This window comes from Tachysurus fulvidraco, chromosome 7, assembly GCF_022655615.1.
Source record: "Tachysurus fulvidraco isolate hzauxx_2018 chromosome 7, HZAU_PFXX_2.0, whole genome shotgun sequence".
Classification (NCBI taxonomy): domain Eukaryota; kingdom Metazoa; phylum Chordata; class Actinopteri; order Siluriformes; family Bagridae; genus Tachysurus; species Tachysurus fulvidraco.
Window position 1 is genome coordinate 3,740,121 of NC_062524.1, and position 20,070 is coordinate 3,760,190.

Here is a 20,070-nt window from a genome sequence, read left to right on the forward strand (position 1 = left end):
ACACAATTAACAATAGGGAACAGGTGTGTGGAGACGGGGAGGAGTAAACAAAGGCGGCACAGACACGTGACAAAAGAAATGGCTAAAAGTCCTGACACTTACATGTCGGACCATGAGCTAACAAAAACAAAAGAAAAACATCAGCTTTAATTTTAAGACATCCTTTAAAATTCAGAAAGTTAGAACAATAGTATAAAGAAAATGCTACACTGAAAAGAAAAGGCGTTTGAACTGGCATTCATTTTAATATCACACTGGTTTTACATTAAGATATAAAAAAATATAACTGCTGTATATGAAAGATGATCATGATGATCTTGCGCCCAAACTCTTTATTCTGCACACACACACACACACACACACACACACACACACACACACACACACACACACACACACACAAACATTTTATAATAAACAGCCTACTACATTATTCCGTGTGTTGAACTGTTGTTTAATAGTACTGAAGGTTCTGCCTAGCATCCACCTGGCGAATCTCTGTTCTCTTCTCAACAAAACCGACAAACTCCTACTGCTCGCCCGGAAAAATGAGGATTTTTCGAACTCTGCTGCTCTCTGCTTCACGGAAACCTGGCTGAATGACTCCATTCCGGACAGCGTGTTAAGTCTGCCGAGCTTTCAGCTCTTTAGAGCTTACTGCGACACAGAATCAACAAGGAAATCGAGCAGCGGCGGGATGTGTTTTTACATCAATGAAAAGTGGTGTTCTGATGTAACTCTGTTAAAGAAAATGTGCTGTCCAGATCTTGAAACACTCTCCATTAACTGCAGACCGTTCTATTCGTCGTGGGAGTTTTGCTCGTTCATTCTGGTGAGTGTTTACATCCCTCTGCAAGCGCACGTGAGCTCGGCCCTACAGACACTGTAGATCTGATCACAAATCTGATCACAGAGCGTGAGCAACACCACCCTGACTCTGTAATAATAATTCTTGGGGACTTTAATAAAGCTATTCTTTCACGTGAATTGCCTAAATACAGCAGCTCTGGGACTCTCTGATCACTGCTTAGTTCATCTGATACTGACCTACAGGCAGAAATCAGCTAAACCTGTATTAAGGACTGTAAAAAGATGGACTAAAGAAGCGGAGCAGGATTTAAAATCCTGTTTCTCTCTCACTGAATGGACTGTTTTTGAAGATGCTGCCACCGACCTGGACGAGCTCACAGAGACTGTAACATCATATATTAGTTTCTGTGAGGATTTGTGTATTCCTACCAGGACTCACTTAACTTATAACAATGATAAACCATGGTTCACTAAAAACTTAGCCAGATCCATCAGGCTAAAGTGGATGCTCACGGGAATGGGGATAGAGTCTTGTACAAACAGGAGATAAAAAAAAATCACTGGAAAAGGAGTTCAGAGTGGCAAAGAGGAATTATTCCAAATAACCACAGACTCGGTTTTCCTCTAACGACTCAGCTTCAGTGTGGAAACTCTGAAAGCCATCACCAACTACACGACATCATCCCCCAGCAATGTGGTGAATCAACAACTGGCAGACGACCTGAACAAGTTCTACTGCAGGTTTGAAAAAGCCCAATTCTCACCTCCTCTAAAGCCCGACTCCACACACCTAAAATTCAGTTCAGTGAAGATGATGTGTGTCAGGTCTTCAGGAAAAACAAAAGAAGAAAGTCACCAGGCCCAGACAGCGTTTCACCAGCCTGTCTGAAAACCTGTGCTGATCAACTGGCCCCCATCTTTACACAGATATTCAACACATCACTGGAGCTGTGTGAAGTCCCCTCATGCTTCAAAAGCTCCACCATCATTCCCGTCCCAAAGAAATCCAAAATTACCAGACTAAATGACTACAGCCCTGTGGCTCTAACTTCTTTGGTCATGAAATCATTTGAAAGACTGGTTTTGGCTTATCTGAAGGACATCACTGGACCCTTACTGGACCCTCTGCTGGTCTGTGAATGATGCAGTCAATATGGGACTGTATTATGTTCTGCAGCATATGGAGAAACCAGGGACTTATGTGAGGATCCTGTTTGTGGACTGCATCTCTGCCTTTAACACCATCATCCCATCCCTCCTCCATCCCAAATTAACACAGCTCTCTGTGCCCTCCTCTGTCTGTCACAGGATCACCAGCTTTCTGACAGACAGGCACAACTAGTGCGACTGGGAAAACTCAAATCCAGCACCGGCACCATCAACAAACGACTGCACCTCTAATGACCCCTCTGTCAAGCTCCTGAAGTTTGCAGACGACACCACACTGATCGGCTTCATTCAGGATGGTGACGAGTCTGCCTACAGACTGGAGATTGAACAGCTGGCTGTATGGTTCAGTTTTAACAACCTGGAGCTGAACACGCTCAAGACAGTGGAGATGATCGTGGACTTCAGGAGAAACCCCCCTGCTCTCCCCCCACTCACCATCATGGACAGCATTGTTACAGCAGTGGAGTCATTCACATTGACTCCATTGTGAAAAAGGCTCAGCAGAGTTTATACTTCATTCACCAGCTGAGGAAGTTCAACCTGCCACAGGATCTGCTGAAACAGTTCTACACTGCCATCATTGAATAAATCCTCTGCACTTCAGTAACTGTTTGGTTCAGCTCAGCTACCCAATCCGACCTCAGAAGACTACAGAGGGTAGTCCGGTCTGCTGAGCAAATCATTGGCACAACTCTCCCCACTCTCCAAGATCTGTACTTCTCCAGAGTTAGCAAAAGGGCAAAGAAAATCACTCAGGACCCCTCACAACCAACACACTCACTCTTCGAACTGTTGGCATCTGGTCAATGCTACAGAGCCCTGAGCACCAGAACGACCAGACATAGGAACAGTTTCTTCCCTCAGGCAAGCCATTTGATGAACACTTGACATACACAGAACAAACTCTATTCTTACATTATTTACACATACTAATTTATGTTTCAATTTGCACATTTATATTTCAATTTGCACATTTTTACTGTACATACAACTGTCTTTATACTGTACATACAACTGTCTTTATTATATATGTGTTCATTTCTTATCATTCTGTTTACACTGTGGAGCTCTTGTACTAGAAAAAAAGGCACACGGCTAAGGCAGGTGGGGGGGGGCATATGGTGATGCAGGTGGGGGAAGCAAGGCACGAGAAGGTGCAGCCAGAGAGGGCCGAGCAATGTCCACAGCCGAGCAGAAGGGCCGAGCGACATTCACAGCCAAGCTGAAGGGCCGAGGCACGTACACAGCGGAGCAGAAGTACCGAACGACATCCACAGCTGAGCTAAAGGGCCGAGCACAACCCCCAATCCAACACACCGTGGCCAGACTCATGTTTAGAAAACCAGAAAGGGGGAGAGGGCGGGAAAAGTCCTCCACCATGAGGCAAAAAATAAATAAAAACCCCCCAGGGCAAAAACATACAGGCCTGCAACACCCCCCATGGACAGGAAGTGGAGCGGCATCCTCTCTGGGAAACCAGGAAGTGAAGTGACGTGATGTGGCAGGTAAAAAAAAAATGGGTTGTGACATCGTCCACAAGCAGGAAGTGAGGCGGCGTCCCCCGTGGGAAACCAAAAGAGGAGTGGCGTCCCTCACCTGAACAAATACAGACTAATGCCACACACACACACACACACACACACAAAGTCCAAAGAATAAAAATACTCCCACAGAGCTGATGCAGGCTAACGCTCTCCTGTTGGGTCTTAAAGCGGCAGAATCCTTCTGTGAGGGACGTGGGGATAAAAACAGTCCCAAATGAAGGATAGCCAAAATAAACCAAATTTATTAACTAAAAACATGAAACAGGGACAAAGACACTACAACCAAAGACATGACCAGACTTGACACCAGACGACAGATGAGAAGGATTCCACACAGCCATCGGCAACGCAGCACGTGGCCAAAGTCCAGGCTGGATCCTAACACATGTAGAAACTCGGCTGTGGTTTTATGCTCCTAATTCTGCAGTTTTCACTGTTTCATGCTGAGTTTGGTGATCTATGCCCAGGATTTTGAAGGATACACAGAGGTCCATTTGTTTTCTTTTGTTTTATTACAGTGGTTCAAATTACAGTCCAACAGCAATTTCAATAATAAAGGTGCATTTCATTATGCAAGTCACCGTAAGCTGAAACCATGATGTAATGTAAACTGTCATGTTGGATTGGATGATTAAAGTGTCATGAAGCAATTATAACATTCCAATCTTCCTACAAACATTACCATATATGAGAGAGAGAGAGAGAGAGAGAGAGAGAGAGATGACCCAACACATCCACTAGACCACATCACTGTATCATACACAAATAAAAGAGAGAAACCATGCTGAAGAAGCAGCAAAGTCGTTTCCTTGGCCAAATGAATTTTGTTCAGGGGAACAAAATGGGTGAGTTTAGAAAAGCAATTGACCACAGAGGGAACATTGGAGCAGCCATCAGAAAGAGGGAGACTGGTGACAAAATCCGATGATATATGTGACCAAGGTCGGCAAGGAACCGGCTGGGGCCGAAGGAGACCAGAAGGGAGAGATCGAGAGCTCTTGTGTTGAGCGCATACTGGGCAGGCAGCAACAAAGTCACGAGCCTCACTTCTGAGTGAGGGGCCACCAGAACCATTGCTGGAGAACCAATAAGGTCCAATGAAACCCGGGGTGACAGGAAAGCTGGGAATTGTGACAATGGAGAACTTGGGACCGGAGGTGATCTGGAACATAGAGTTTGCCCTCCGGACAGCACATAGGAATAGGTAGGTTGGACATGGCTTGCTGAGCTCTTCTCTCTATCCCCAGTCAAAGGGCCGGAATAGTGACAGAGTGTGGAAAAATATGTTAAGTACCACCTCTATGGATTCGGGGGAGAACTGACGAGAGAGTGCTTCGTTCTCGGCCGTTAGGACAGCGCAAAGTTGAACCTCCCAAATAAGAGGTTCCACCGAGCCTGTCTGGGTCTCAGCCTCTTGGCTGTCCGAGGGTACTTGAAGTTCTTGTGGTTGGTCCAGACCAAAAAAGGATTGAAGGGGGGGAAGTTAGCTGCTGCAAGGGTGCTGCAACCAAACTGTAACCCCAGATTAATCGACGGGGTGAGATCAATCCCTAACAGCCTTGATTCTGTCGGGGTCCATCTGAACATTCCCTGCAGCCAGAATGAAGCCAAGAAAGAGGTCTTCGTCACATGGAACTCACATTTTTCAGCATTCACGTATAATTGGTTCTGTAAGAGACTCTAAAGCACTGCACGGACATGACGGGTGTGTTCCTCGGGCATGTGGGAAAGATCAGGACATCATCCAGTTAAACAAAAATGAACCGATTTAGCATATCCAGTAAGACATCATTAATCAGCACTTGGAACACCGCTGGGGCATTAGTGAGGCCAAATGGCATTACCAGGTACCAGGCCAAATGGCATTACCAGGAGGACTCCGCATTTGAGTGAGTCGGGAACTGAGTGGCAGCAGGTAGCGATTCTTAATGGTGATGGAATTAAGACCCTGATAGTCGATACAGGGTCGTAGAGTACCATCCTTCTTCTCCACAAAGAAACACCCAGTGTCGGCGGGGGATGATGACGGGCGAACGATGCCTGACCCCAATGATTCCTTTATATACTGGGTCATGGTCTCCCTTTCAGGCTTGGACAAGGCGGGTTGATGGCACAGTTGTATGGTCTATGAGGTGGCAGGGAAGTGTAACAAAAGCTCTACTAAACACTTCTGAAAGCCCAGATCATGGTACTCAGCAGGAACCAGAAAGAGGTCAGATGGAGGGTTATCCTTGACCAGTAGTGGACAGGGTGTTAAGGTGGTCAGGCAATGCGCCTGGCAGTAGACCCCACCAACCAAGGACCCGGCCACTGGACCAATCCAGATGGGGTTATGCTTTTGATGCCAAAGCAACCCAAACATGACTGGTGTGTGTGGTGAGGGGATGACAAAAAAAGAGATCCACTCCATGTGTTCATTGACAATGGACACCATCAAGGGCTTAGTACGGTAGTTAGCCCGGTGGAGAATTTGGCCATCCAGGGCTCATACCTGGAGACTGTTAGTAGAGGTTCAGTCTCAATCCCCAGTTGCCACACTAATTCCTCATCAAGGAACTTGGTTCCAGACTCTAAGAAAACAGCAAGTTTGTGATCTTGGTCTTTTATATGAAATCGGGTCTTGAGAAGTGGCTTGGGGAAGTCTGAGCACCAGAGGCTCGCCACTGGCTCCTCCTTCAATGGCAAGCCCTGCCTTTTGCTGGACAAGTGATGGCAAAGTGCCCTGCTTTGCCACAGTAAAGACAAAGGTCGTGGGCCCGGCACTGCTCCTTCTTCTCTGAAGACATGATCTGCCAGGTTCTGAGTGGGGCTTGACATACAGGGTTCTGGGAAGCAAGTATGATCTGCCAGGTTCTGAGCGGGTCTTAACATACTGTATGGGGTTCTGGGAAGCCAGGAGCGGGTTGGGTGTCCCTCCTCTCTTCATTCACAGATTTGGCGATCTATCCTGGTTGCCAGACAAATTAGTTCATCAAGCTCGTACAGTTCTCATGCAGCGAGTTCATCCTTGACCTGGGGAGCTAAGACCTGGTAGAAGGCATCACAGAGGGCTGTGGGGTTCCACCCACTGTCCCCAGCAGCCATGCAGAAGTCCACGGCATACTCAGCCACAGAGCGGGGCCCCTGGGATGACTCAAACAAGGCTCGAGTGGCGTCCATCTTTGGTAGAGTGGAGTCAAAAGGCTTGCAAAACTCCATAGAGAAAGCATCAAACAAAGAACAGATGGATGACTGAAGCTCCCATTTTGCTGTAGCCCAGATCTTGGCCTTTCCGGATAACAAGGAGATCACATACGCTACCTTAGACCAATCCAAAGGGAAGGGTTGGTGCTCGAAAATCACTGAGTACTGCATCAAAAAAGCATGGCAAAGTCCAGCCTCTCCGGAGAAATGCTCGGGGTGAGGAAGGTTGCTGAGCCAGTGGCATTGGAAATGGCAAGGAGGTCTGTGCCATGGTGAGCATGCTCATGCACCAAATGAGTTCATTATTGGATGAAGCTATGTCCTTGAGTTGGCGCTCATGTGCAGCAGAGGATTTGGACAAAGAGTCGAGACAGGACCTTCAATTCAGTGGTTTCAATTCAGAGACATCTATTTATTCAGGGGAGTCAATATTTTAAAATACATCACTGAGTAAATAAAAAATTGTATATAAAGAAATAAAACTGCTAACAAACCACTGGTTACTTTGGTTGTGATTATAACCAAACAAATAAAATAAACAAACGGTCAGTATCATGTACAAAATTGTGATCTCAGATTTTCATGGTCTAAACACAAAATTACATAACAGTAAAATGAACCAAAATAAACAGTAAGCGTTCGTCACTGTAAGAACAAGCTGATTATTAGGACAAAGAAAAATAAAAATCCCATCTAGATCATTCATTCATTCATTCATTCATTCATTTTCTACCGCTTTATCCGAACTTCTCGGGTCACGGGGAGCCTGTGCCTATCTCAGGCGTCATCGGGCATCAAGGCAGGATAGACCCTGGACGGAGTGCCAACCCATCGCAGGGCACACACACACTCTCACCCATCTAGATCAATATAAATGAAAACACACCACATTCAGTATAAACACTGAAACCGTTAAAAACAACCATTAAATAAAAGACAGAATAATATCTTTATCTTTAAAAGAGCCTCACGCTGCAGACCAATCTGCTGTGATTTCCAATCATACGCCGTCAAGCACACAGGAAGTCAGACAGCAATTGGAGCTCGCAACTACCTTTACACCTGATTAATGTTAGTGCTCAGTAACAGTCAACAATACACAAGCATGTGATTTGAGACAAAAGAGCAAATATGTCTTTTATTTATCTATATATGTTACACATTGCACAAATCTACAACAGTGGTGACCCAGGCAAGGTGTCACAGTGCACACTTCATCACAGCCTTCTGTGTATATAGTTCATAGTTCAGATTATAAGTCCCCATGCTAACTGTGCACCATCGCCAACAACGCATGAAATGGGCCCAAGATCATCGAGTTTGGACTGTGGCTGATTAGAAGAAAGTTTCCTGGTGCATCATGTCGACGGCTGAGGAAGGACAAGCTGATTACCTACACAAGCTATGGCAGCTGGATGCATTGTTGTTCGGACACAAGCCGGGGATGGTGGTGTTATGCATTGGGCGATGTTTTTTGGGGACATTTTGGGCTTGATTTTTCCAATAGCACAATTCCTGACATCTGAACATCATTGTGTACCAAGTGCACCAATACATGGCAACTGTGTTCACTGCCATTAACAACACACCCAGAATTGTCAAGGAGTGGGTCGGGGAACATGATGGTAAATTTCTGTTAATGCCTTTGCCTCCAAATTCACCTGACATGAACCCCATTAAACACTTGTGGTTCCACTTGGAAAAGCAGGTTCTTGCTACATCACCACTACCCGATAATGTACGGGAACTAGAGGTCCTGCAGCTGACATTATGGCACCGGTACCAGATACCCCAGGAAACCTATTGCCACCTTGTTAATCAATGTCTCTGCGTTTGGCCACTGTTTTGTGGGCTAAAGGAGGTCCCACAGTCCATAAGGTAGATTCAGTGGTGTATGTTTTGATACAGACCAGTATCTTAAAATGTCTTAAGAAATTTTAAAAAATCTTATGATGTCATTGCAAAATGCAAATGTAATGATAAAGCCATGAGTGGTACAAGGTGTTTATTGAAAATCAGTAAAATCCAAAACATCAGGCAAAACCCAGTCAAGGGTTTTCTCTGGTGAGTAGGAGGAGGGTTTACAGCTGTAGAAGTAACAGCAAAGTTTAACATTTTAATCTGACTTTCGGTGATAAACATTCTATTTGATTTTAAAGACGCTGTTAAATTCCTGCTCAAACTTCCTTTTAAGTTTTTCTGCCATCATCCTGACAGGTTCATTATCCTGCAGACACACACACACACACACACACACACACACACACACACACGGAGTAATTTTTTTTTTTTTACTATCATTAAATAATTTTTTTGACACATTGTATTATGTTATTATAGTATATATTATCACAATTGCTTCAATATTTGCTTAATATTTAATCTGTATCTACATCTCACCCTGTTCAAAGTTTGGCAGTTTTTGAAGATGAGTCTGATGTCATCTACAAACTCTTTCATTGTTGTGTACTTGTTTTCCTGCAGTTTGCTCTTCACATTGTTTAGCCACATGGGCTTAGAGATCACATCTGTACATCTGCCCGTCTGCACAAGGACAAGGTTAAACAGCGATTTTTAAAGTGGTATCATGTCTGTCACGTCTTTGTAGCTAATGTAGTGGTTTTCTGTAATGAATGTTTCACAGTGTGTCTATTATCATTGTGACTGTCCTTAGTCCTGAATAATGAATGAATCAAATGTGTTACAGTAGGTACTGATTAAAATGCAGTAGGTACTGAATTGACCGCAGTAAGTAATGACTTAAATACAAATTCCTACATTTTACATAGAAACTCTTACCGTTTTGGTGGGATCATCAGTTAGCACACGCTGCGTATCCGACTTATATAAAAACAACAGCAAATACTCACAGCGCTGAAAAAAACACAAACAATCAGAACCACAACTCTGTATGCAATGTGTGTGTGTGTGTGTGTGTGTGTGTGTGTGTGTGTGTGTATGCATATACCATCATGTTCATGGAGACAGGACTATTCATCACTCCCTTCCTGTTCATGTGAACCAACAACTTCTGATTATTCTTGAACACACAATAAGTACATTTCCAAGTGTCCCTAGACACACACACACACACACACACACACACACACACACACACACACACACACACACACACACACACATTTAAATATATTTTCAGCTTTCTTATCTGAATATGAATCTGAACTGACCGCAATGAGTAATAGTTCACACGTGAGATTAAATGTGTGTATTAAATCAAATGTAGGCACATGATTCAAAGTTATTACAGACTCTCTTGCTTTCTTGACTGTTTTGCATTAATTAATTTTAGTTGCTAAACATGTTGGTGAGTTACGACTCATTCACATGGGCAGGTGGGGCAGAGCTCCAACATAGTCAACAAATATTAAGATAAATATTCAGAAATTCTGAATTAAAAAATTCATGCAAATGACCTACTCGAGTGATCGACAATTTAAAAGAATATTGCTGTTTGACATAGAAGACAATAATGTCACGTTTCTATATTTTTTATTATTAAATGGGAACTGCAACAAGCTCTAATGGTGGCAGATTGGGCATGACTGTCAAGACCTTGTTGGCTGAGAAAAATGCTGAGAAAAAGAAGAACTAAACGTGTCCGCATTATCCAGAAATATTTGGGCTATTTCTTTTATTGTTTTTGAGGATTTTGAGATGTAGGACGGCTAAACATTGTGTTGGAATCATATGTGTGATCCTTACACACTGTGAGGAGAAACACCTGAACTGCTACACAGTGTGTAATAGCTTTTCCCCAAAATAGCCACAAGCTGCTGCTGTTTTTAGCAAGCAGCTGAATAAAAAAACACCAAGCAATAACTGCAAAGTCACATCAGACTTATCTGTGTTGTTGTTATTGTGAACATTTTTTGCTCAGGTTGTTGAGAAAAATGTAAAGCTCATATAGCAAAAATCTTTTAACTTTCTCTCCGTCTCACCATAGTGCTTCTTGTAGAGTTGGTAAGTGACAGTGATGGTGATAAGCTCGTGGACACTCATCACAACAGACCAGCTTTCCCACAGAGTTACAAATGTAGCACACGTCATCATTATCCTGCTCCTGTTGGTTTAGAGTGAAAAAGTGAGAGTGGGTGTGTGTGTGAGTGAGTGTGTGTGACTGTGAGTGAATGTGAGTAGGTGAGTGTGTGTGAGTGAGTGAGTGAGTGAGTGAGTGAGTGAGAGAGTGTGAGTGAGTGAGTGTGAGTAAGTGAATGAGTGTGAATGAGTAAGTGAGTGAGTGAGTGTGTGTGTGTGTGTGAATGTGAATGAGTGAGTGTGTGGGTGCGAGTGAGTGAGTCAGTAAGTGTGTGTGAGTGAGTGAATGTGTGACTGTGAGTGTGGGTGTGAGTGAGTGAGTGAGTGAGTGTGAGAGTGGGTGAGTGTGTTTGAGTGAGTGAGTGAGTGAGTGAGTGAGTGAGTGAGTGAGTGAGTGAGTGAGTGTGACTGTGAGTGTGTGTGAGTGAGTGAGTGTGAGAGTGGGTGAGTGAGTGTGATTGTGAGTGAGTGTGCGTGTGTGTGTGTGAGTGAGTGTGTGTGAGTGAGTAAGTGAGTGTGTGAGTGAGTGTGTGTGTGAGTGAGTGTGTGTGAGTGTGAGTAAGTGAGTGTGTGAGTGAGTGTGTGAGTGAGTGTGAGTGAGTGAGTGTGTGAGTGTGTGAGTGAGTGTGAGTGAGTGAGTGTGTATGAGTGAGTTTCCTGACATCAGAAAGGTGTTGTGGGTTTAGGATTTACCTTTTTCCCAGGACGACACACAGCACAGCGGCACTGTACTGAATGGATTTGCAGGATTTTTTTCTGCATACAGATAATAGGTAAAAAGATGTTTTTATATTTAAAAGATCTGTTCTCTAATCTGTCCAGATCCACTGACCTTTTTCAAATCAGAGCACATGTTGGCTTTCTCTAAGCTGTACTGTATATACAATAAACAGTGGGATCTACAATATGCTCGAGCTGCGTCTGTCAAAATAACTCATTATTTTGTCTCTTGTGTTACCTTCACCAGGTAGTTGAGTGTTTTTCCGTGACACAGTATATCTTTCTTCCAGTGTCCGTCTGTCAGAGTTAACTCCTGCTTTACAAAGTCAACAGGAGTGAACCAGCACTCCTCTGTGCGGATGCTCTTACTGCGTGACCCACCTGAACACACACACACACACACACACACACACACACACACACACACACACACACACACACACACACACACACACACACAGCAGCTATATTCTGACTCCTCTTAATACTGTATGTTCAGCTTCCCAGAGTTTTCCAGCTCTGATTACCTGAAAATCTGCTTTTATATAAAACCCCACTGACAGATCCACAGCTGACTGGTAAAGTCAGGAGAGTTGACAAATGTGCTGTGTCGCTGTCTTCTTCTTCTTCTTCTTCTTCTTCTTCTTCTTCTTCTTCTTCTTCTTCTTCATCATCATCATCAGTTATGTACTCATCACTGGATTCATCAGTCTCTCTACTGAACATTGACTCTAAGGCAAAATATGGAAGAAGATTAACACACAAAAACGTGACAGTTTACAGTGACGATTTCTTTGCTAAAGTAAATTTAAACATGAATAATAAAAAAGAAATGTAAATAAGGGCCTGGAACAACACTTTATTTAAATTACAGCTTATAAATAGTAACAAGAGCAAATTCCTTGTGACGAGTGTATTCCTGTATGAGAAAGAGGGTCTAAAATAACAGAGTAAAGTCCACTGGACTGATACGACTTAGCTGCAGGTTAAGGTCTTGCTCATAGGACTTGAACACAGCGTTCTGAGGTGTAACTCGGAGCCTTAAGCTACATTCACGCACGTGTTTTTATCTCTGCAAGTCTCTGTTCACTAGCTATATGACTTGTTGCCATAGTAACAAAATAGTAAATAGCATTATATTTACAGCTATACACAATTTCTTTACTTTGCTCACTTATCTTGTAGTTTTCTGCAGCTTCAGATGGTCTTCAATTTTTTTATGCAAATTTGAATCAAATGTATAAACACGTGACCAAAATATTTATTATAGATTTATCAGAGACATTATAGAATATGTAAAATTATAATTATTAAGATAATGTTTTAGTGATATGTACATAAAGTTGTACCTTTGGCAAGCTTGTCTGTATCTAATGTGCCTCTTTTGTCTCCGCACGTAACAAGAAGTTTTCCTCCATGTAACAGCGATGCTAAGAGGAAGAATGTCACGTCATTGCTGGTTTTTGCCTTAAACTGCATTTCCCAGAATGCCCCACCACAGCATCTAACCATCTCCATTCAGCAGTCACCTATTAAATAACCCAGACTTTCAAACACTCTCTGACACTTGCACAGGAACTCGAGGAATTGAGTGTTGGATTTACTACCTGGTTTCTAAAGAAAAACCTGCCCTTACATCCAACAGTGATGTAGTGCACACTGCTACCTGTTCACTGCTACCTGTTCACTGCTACCTGTTCACTGCTACCTGTTCACTACTACCTGTTCACTGCTATCTTTCACTACTATCTGTTCACTGCTAACTGTTCACTGCTACCTGATGACTGCTACCTGTTCACTGCTATCTTTCACTGCTACCTGTTGACTGCTATCTTTCACTACTACCTGTTCACTGCTATCTGTTCACTACTACCTGTTCACTGCTACCTGTTCACGGCTACCTGTTCACGGCTACCTGTTCACGGCTACCTGTTCAATACTTTCCTCTATGTAACAGCAATGCTAAGAGGAAGAATGTCACGTCATTGCTGGGTCATTTCTGGGGATTGCTGCATTTCCCAGAATGCCCCACCACAGCGTCTAACCATCTCCATTCAGCAGTCACCTTTTAAATAACCCGGACGTTCAAACACTCTTGGACACTTGCAAAGGAACTCGAGTGTTGGATTTAATACCTGGTTTCTAAAGAAAAACCTGCACTTACATCCAATAGTAATGTAGTGCACACTGCTACCTGTTCACTGCAACCTGTTCACTGCAACCTGTTCACTGCAACCTGTTCACTGCTACCTGTTGACTGCTATCTGTTCACTGCTACCGTTTCACTTCTACCTGTTGACTGCTACCTGTTCACTGCTATCTTCCACTGCTACCGTTTCACTGCTACCTGTTCACTGCTACCTGTTCACTGCTACCTGTTCACTGCTTCCTGTTCACTGCTACCCTTTGACTGCTATCTGTTCACTACTACCTGTTGACTGCTACCTGTTGACTGCTACCTGTTTTATTTAATATCTTACCCCAAAACACTTCAGTGTCTATCCCTCATGCAGGTGAACTTTTAAACATTCTTTGTCTAAACCATGAGCTCATGAGGTGACGCTCCATTTATTGTCCCCATACTGAATTTAAAGTAAATTTAAACCATAAATTAAAATATCACATTTTCACCAACTCACAGGACTTAGGCTCCGTGGCTGCTTTCTTCTGTCTGGACCCTGAGGAAGGGCCTGCTTCCTCTTCATTTGTCTTATCAGCTATCTTTCTCTTTTTTGCCTTCTTCGTTTGCGCTTGCTTCTGTCCTTGTCTCTCACCTTCGTTTCTCCTGCTTGGATTCTCTGCATTAGGAAGCTTTACATAATTCCTGAAGGAACCTAAAACAAGAGCCTCTGTGTGATTTAGACTGTATTCAGGATGAAACATCAGAGATAACAACAGAAATTAGTACAGAAAAGTGAAGAGATGGAGTGACTGACCATCCTGGATGCTGTTTCGGAGAGCGCGGAAAACAGGGTATTTCTGCAGGATGTGGTCCTGAAACACACAACTCCAAAAGCGTTTGACAAACTCTCCTCCCTCATTCTCCAAACTGTCCAAAATCTCATACACACCTTCCTCTATTCTCTTCTTATATCTCCTCTTTGTTACCTTCTGCAGAGAGTGAGAGAGAGAGAGAGAGAGAGAGAGAGAGAGAGAGAGAGAGAGAGAGAGAGAGAGAGAGAGAGAGAGAGAGGGGAGTAATGTATACAACAGGTATTAAAATGAACATTTGGATAAATATCTGTATATACTGAGCTTTGACCATTAGCACTTAAATACCTGTGCTCTCAACATTAAAAGATAAAGTGACATCAGATTATTTATCTGATTATAAAGATGTTTATTCCACTATTATTGATATTACCATCCTACACATGGTCACAGGAAACTTGGGCAAGTGGTGAAGCCTTAAAGAGGAATCAAACCCCCAGGGAGGAGAAAATGGTCCCATGCAGCATATTATTATTATTATTATTATTATTATTATTATTATTATTATTATTATTATTATTATTATCTTTGTAAAGAACAACTTCATTATGCATAATATATTCAATTTATCAACCAAAATAGAAATAGCACTGATCCTGAAGGCGGCTTTCATAAATGTTAAATAGTAAAATAAAATATAATATAAAGTGTAGGTGTGTTGTGTGTGTTTGTGTGTATGGGAGTGTTTATGCTCCATCACGTGCTCTAATGTGTGTACACTGCGCACTCATTGCGTACTTCATCTCAGAAACGAAAGTAATGTGTTCAGTTTCCAGTTACTAGGAATTTTTAATAAATAAATGTAGACGTTTTCTTCAGCAGTCAGTCTGGTTAATTCCCTCTTGGAATGAATGAATGAATGTTGTAAATATGGTTTTCTTGCCTTGTAGAGATCCTCAGGCACAAGCTTGTGGTCTCGGAGCTGCCTCAGGAAGATGTGAGGTTCCTCCATACAAGAGATCTCCGCCTTCTTACGGCGAAAAAAACTAACCAACTCGTCATGAGTTAGAAAGTTCAGCTGATCCATTCGACTGTTGTTTATCCGTCTACTCTGTACCACAGGAGCTACATGTACAATAATGTGTAATGTATTGATCCAGTTAAACAACAACAACAACAATGAAGTCCCAGCTGATTATTTCCTTTTGTATATTTATCGTTACAGATCCTGTCTTGTTAAAGTCACACTGTACCTTAGTAGATCCCTGATAGGACTCAGTGACACTGACTGAAAACCTGAAACAGAGACCTGTGTAATGAATAAATGTGTCTGCGGAAGTTTATCGTGTGAGACGGAACCTGTGTGATGTGGGCATGGAAACCACACCTTGTTTAGGTGTAGAAACACTGAGAAATGATCTACAACATGAAAACAAAAGGAAAAAAACATAAAACAAAAGGAACTGTTCTTATAATAAACAACGACTGACTTACATCCTACATATATAAAAAATATATATTTAATTATATTTATATGATTTACCAACCTGTCGTTTTAGAAGAATGATATGAAATGATTTGTTAGAGTAAAGTGTATAACCCCCTCACCGCCTACTCGATGATGAATAACACATCTGCTATTATGCATGTAATTACATGTCCATCTCAAACCTGTGACAGATTCCTGATCCAGCCTTGAAATGAGTTTAACACATTCTTACTGTGTCAGAAATGCATAAAAATAAAGCTCTATTTACTATCTTGTAACTATCTTGGAAGACATTAAGATTTAAAAAAAAAGTCTCACTTTTCTCTTTGGAGAGTTTTGTGAGAGTTTGTAGTGTAATAAGAGTTTAATGGACCTTAAAGACTAAGCCAGGTATCTTATTTCATTCATTCATTCATTCATTCATTCATTTTCTACCGCTTAACCGAACTTCTCGGGTCAAAGACGGATGTTCCTCGTGGACAACCATACCTTCTGACCTACTTGATAGCACGGAGTGGATGAACGACGAGTGTCAGCAGCCCTCTTGTGTCTTCTAACGGCTCCCTGCAACTGAGATGCGCCGAGTTCCATACTCTCTCACTCTCACGGAACCAGTGGTCAACAAACGGGACATCCGAAGGCTCATCTGACCAGGGGAAAAAAGGTGGTTGGTAACCGAGTACACACTGGAAAGGCATTAAGCCAGTAGTTTGCTGTCTCAAGGAGTTTTGTGCATACTTGGCCCATAGGAGGTACTGACAGCAGCTGTCCTGGTGGAGCTGACAGAAAGCTCGAAGGAACTTACTGACGTCTTGAATTTTCTGTTCCGTCTGACCATTAGACTGGGGATGATATCCAGACGATAGACTGACGGCCACACCTAGGCGTTTGAAGAAAGCTTTCCAGGAGGTACTCTGACTCTGGAGGTAAATTGAGTACCACGGTCAGAGACAATATCTTCAGGAATCCTGAAATACCTGAATACATGCTCGAAGAGGAGTCCTGCAGTTTCCATAGCTGTGGGGAGGCCCTTGAGGGGGAACCGACCATGGACGGTTGGGAATGGGAAGAGGATAAAGTTTGCCAGTGGGTAGATGATGAGGTGTCTTTGTGCTGTCACAGACTGAGCACCCTAACACGAACCTCCTGACATCTTGTGCCGTTTTGGGCCACCAGAACTTCCCCTGGAGGAGTGAGAGGGTTCGGCTAATGCCTGGGTGACCAGTGCCAACTAAGGTGTGTACTTATTTGATGAGGGGCATACGTTGAGATGAAGGAATGAACTGAACATTGGCTGGACATTCCGGTGGTGGATGGACAGTATTTGCTCTTTCACTCTTTCCACTGGATTGGGCTGATGATCATGGAGGATGAAAGGATGGTCAGATTCCTCCTCAAGTCTGTGGATGCAGGATAAAGCATCAGATTTCTTGTTCTTCATTCCTGGACGATAGGTGATGATAAAGTTGAAGCGGGTGAAGAACAGGGCCCATCGAGCTTGACGGGGGTTCAGCCTTTTAGCATCTCGGAGATATAGTAGATTATTGTGATCAGTGAAAAACGATAAATGGGGATTTGGCACCCTCTAACCAGTGTCTCCATTCTTCTAGAGCAAGTTTGATCGCTAGGAGTTCGCGGTTGCCTATGTCATAATTGGCCTCTGCCGGGGTGAACTTGCGGGAGAAGAAGGCGCATGGATGGAGTACCTGGGTTTTACTATGAGGTTGAGAACTGCGCCGACCCCTGTAGTGGAGGCGTCGACCTCTACGGTGAAGGGAAGTTTTGGATCGGGATGTATGAGGACCGGAGCGTGGGTGAAGGCTTCTTTCAGCTCTTCAAAGGCCTTTGTGGCCAAGGGAGACCAGCTCAATGATTTTGGTTTGCCCCGGAGGAGTGAGGTGAGGGGTGTGACTATGAGGCTGAAGTTGTGGATAAACCGTCTGTAGAAATTTGCAAATCCCAAAAAGTGTTGAAGCTCCTTTATGGTCTTGGGAATGGGCCAGTTCTGAACGGTTCTTACCTTCCCCTCGTTCATAGAAATTCCGGACACTGATACCTCATAACCCTGAAAGGCTATCTGGGAGGTGTGGAACTCACATTTTTCGGCTTTGAGGTATAACTGGTGTTCCCGGAGCTTCCGTAGGACTTCCGTGACGTGTCGAATATGTTCTGGTATGGATTTGGAAAAGATGAGGATATCGTCGATATAGATGATCACGAACCGGTTCAGGAAGTCTCGGAACACATGGTGCATAAAGCATCACTAAATATTCATAGTGGCCTGTCGGAGTTACGAACGCTGTCTTCCACTCATCCCCTGAACGGATTCTGACTAGGTTGTATGCACTTCGTAAATCAAGTTTCATGAAGATTCTGCAACCACGTAATTGTTCCAGGGCTGCAGGGATGAGGGGAATGGGGTAACGGAACTTGGTGGTGATACAATTAAGCGATCGGTAATCAATGCAGGGTCGGAGGCCTCCGTCCTTCTTAGCTACAAAGAAGAAACTGGACGCAGCAGGAGAGGTAGAGGGACAGACGTAGCCTTGTGCAAGAGCCTCTTGAATGTACTCTTCCATGGCCTCTTGTTCGGGAATAGAGAGCGGGTAGATCCTTTCCCTTGAGCACTGGTTTACCTGGTAGGAGATCAATCGTGCAATCCCATGGCCTATGAGGCGGTAGCTGCGAAGCTCTCTTGGGACAGAATATGTCGGCATACTCCTCATATTGGACCGGGACCTTGGAGGGGATGTACTGATGAGGGCTTTCAATGGAGTTGGCACATACTCATACTCTGGATGTGGATGGCCTAGGTAGTAAAGGCAGTTGAGGGAAACAGGTCGACATACAGTGAGAACTCCATCTCTTCACCTCACCGGTTTCCCAAGAGAGCTCTGGGTGGTGTTTGTTGTATAAGCCACGGATGCCCAAGAATGACATCTGAGGTGGAATTTTCCAAAACCAGAAGGGTGATGTCCTCCATGTGCAGCGCTCCCACTGTCAACATCACAGGGCCTGCACTATGGTGGATGTTGGATCTGTTTAGTGGTTTGCCGGTGATGGACTGGGCTTGGAGTGCCCTCGGAACTCTGGTCTTGGGGATCTAAAGGGCGTGACAGAGGTTCAAGGAGATGAAGTTGCTCGCTGAACCGGAGTCGAGGAGAGCTGAAACAGACATAGTGTGATGGAGAAAAGATATCAACACTTGAGTTTGTACGGGTGAGTGAAGGGGTGGTGCAGATTGGATAACACTCACCGGGTGTCGTGGTGGGCGAATGGGGCATGAGGAGACCGTATGCTCCGAAGCTCCACAGTACAGACAAAATCCCTGATTAATTCTTCGTTGACGTTCTGACAGTGAGAGATGCATGGAATCCACCTGCATGGGTGTAGGTTCGGGATGAGCGAACACTGGTCGGCTGACAGATCTGGGTGGTGAACCTTCCGTCGTTAGACACCCTAGTCGGCGATGATCCGTGCGAATGGACAGTTCAATAAACCTCTCCAATCCCATTTGATCATCGTAAGAGACGAGATGTAATTGCACTGATGGATCCAATCCATTATGAAACGCTGTAATCAACACCGTTTCATTCCAGCCACTTACAGCTGCTAGGGTGCGAAACGTCAAGGCATAGTCAGTGACTGTCATGTTCCCTTGTCGTAAGTGATACAGCTCGTCACGCACTGAGGAATCAGCATCAGAAATATGAAATACTTCCTTGAAATGAGAGATAAATAAGGCATATGACTACCATCTGGGAGTTCTGTTGCCACAATGAATCTGCCCATTGGAGAGCCTTTCCTCGGAGATGTGAGATGATGAAGGCTATTTTAGAGCGCTCGGTGGGATATTGTTGAGGTTGCATCTCGAACACTAGAGAACACTGAAGCAGAAATCCGGTGCAATTCTCCGCCGAACCAGAGTAGGGCGCCGGGCTGGCCATGGGAGATTCGGCTACGGTCGCAGAAGAAGACGGTGCTATGACTGGTGCGGGGCGCCGGATTGTAGCACTGAGCGAAGAAGATCCACCAATTCGCGAAGGGGATCCGACGCTGGAACATTCATCGTGCTTCCGGTATAGGTCTGGTCTGTAATGATACGAGCTAGGGTAAGCAAACACCGGGTTACAGGGTAAGCAAACACAAAGTGAAGTTTATTAA

At 43.9% G+C, this 20,070-nt stretch overlaps 1 protein-coding gene across 1 annotated transcript in view; it reads right to left on the bottom strand.

Moving 5' to 3' along the window:
- Nucleotides 1-8,697: 8,697 nt before the first annotated feature.
- Nucleotides 8,698-20,070, bottom strand: part of LOC113662791 (nuclear body protein SP140-like protein) — a 34,296-nt gene continuing 22,923 nt past the window's right edge. The window contains exons 11-16 of the mRNA XM_047816799.1: nucleotides 11,460-11,522; nucleotides 10,670-10,791; nucleotides 9,676-9,781; nucleotides 9,507-9,581; nucleotides 9,108-9,251; nucleotides 8,698-8,934 (exon numbers count right to left, since the gene is read on the bottom strand). Coding sequence (XP_047672755.1) covers nucleotides 8,851-8,934; nucleotides 9,108-9,251; nucleotides 9,507-9,581; nucleotides 9,676-9,781; nucleotides 10,670-10,791; nucleotides 11,460-11,522 — 594 coding nt within the window. The 3' untranslated portion in view covers nucleotides 8,698-8,850. The remainder of the gene's footprint in view (nucleotides 8,935-9,107; nucleotides 9,252-9,506; nucleotides 9,582-9,675; nucleotides 9,782-10,669; nucleotides 10,792-11,459; nucleotides 11,523-20,070) is intronic.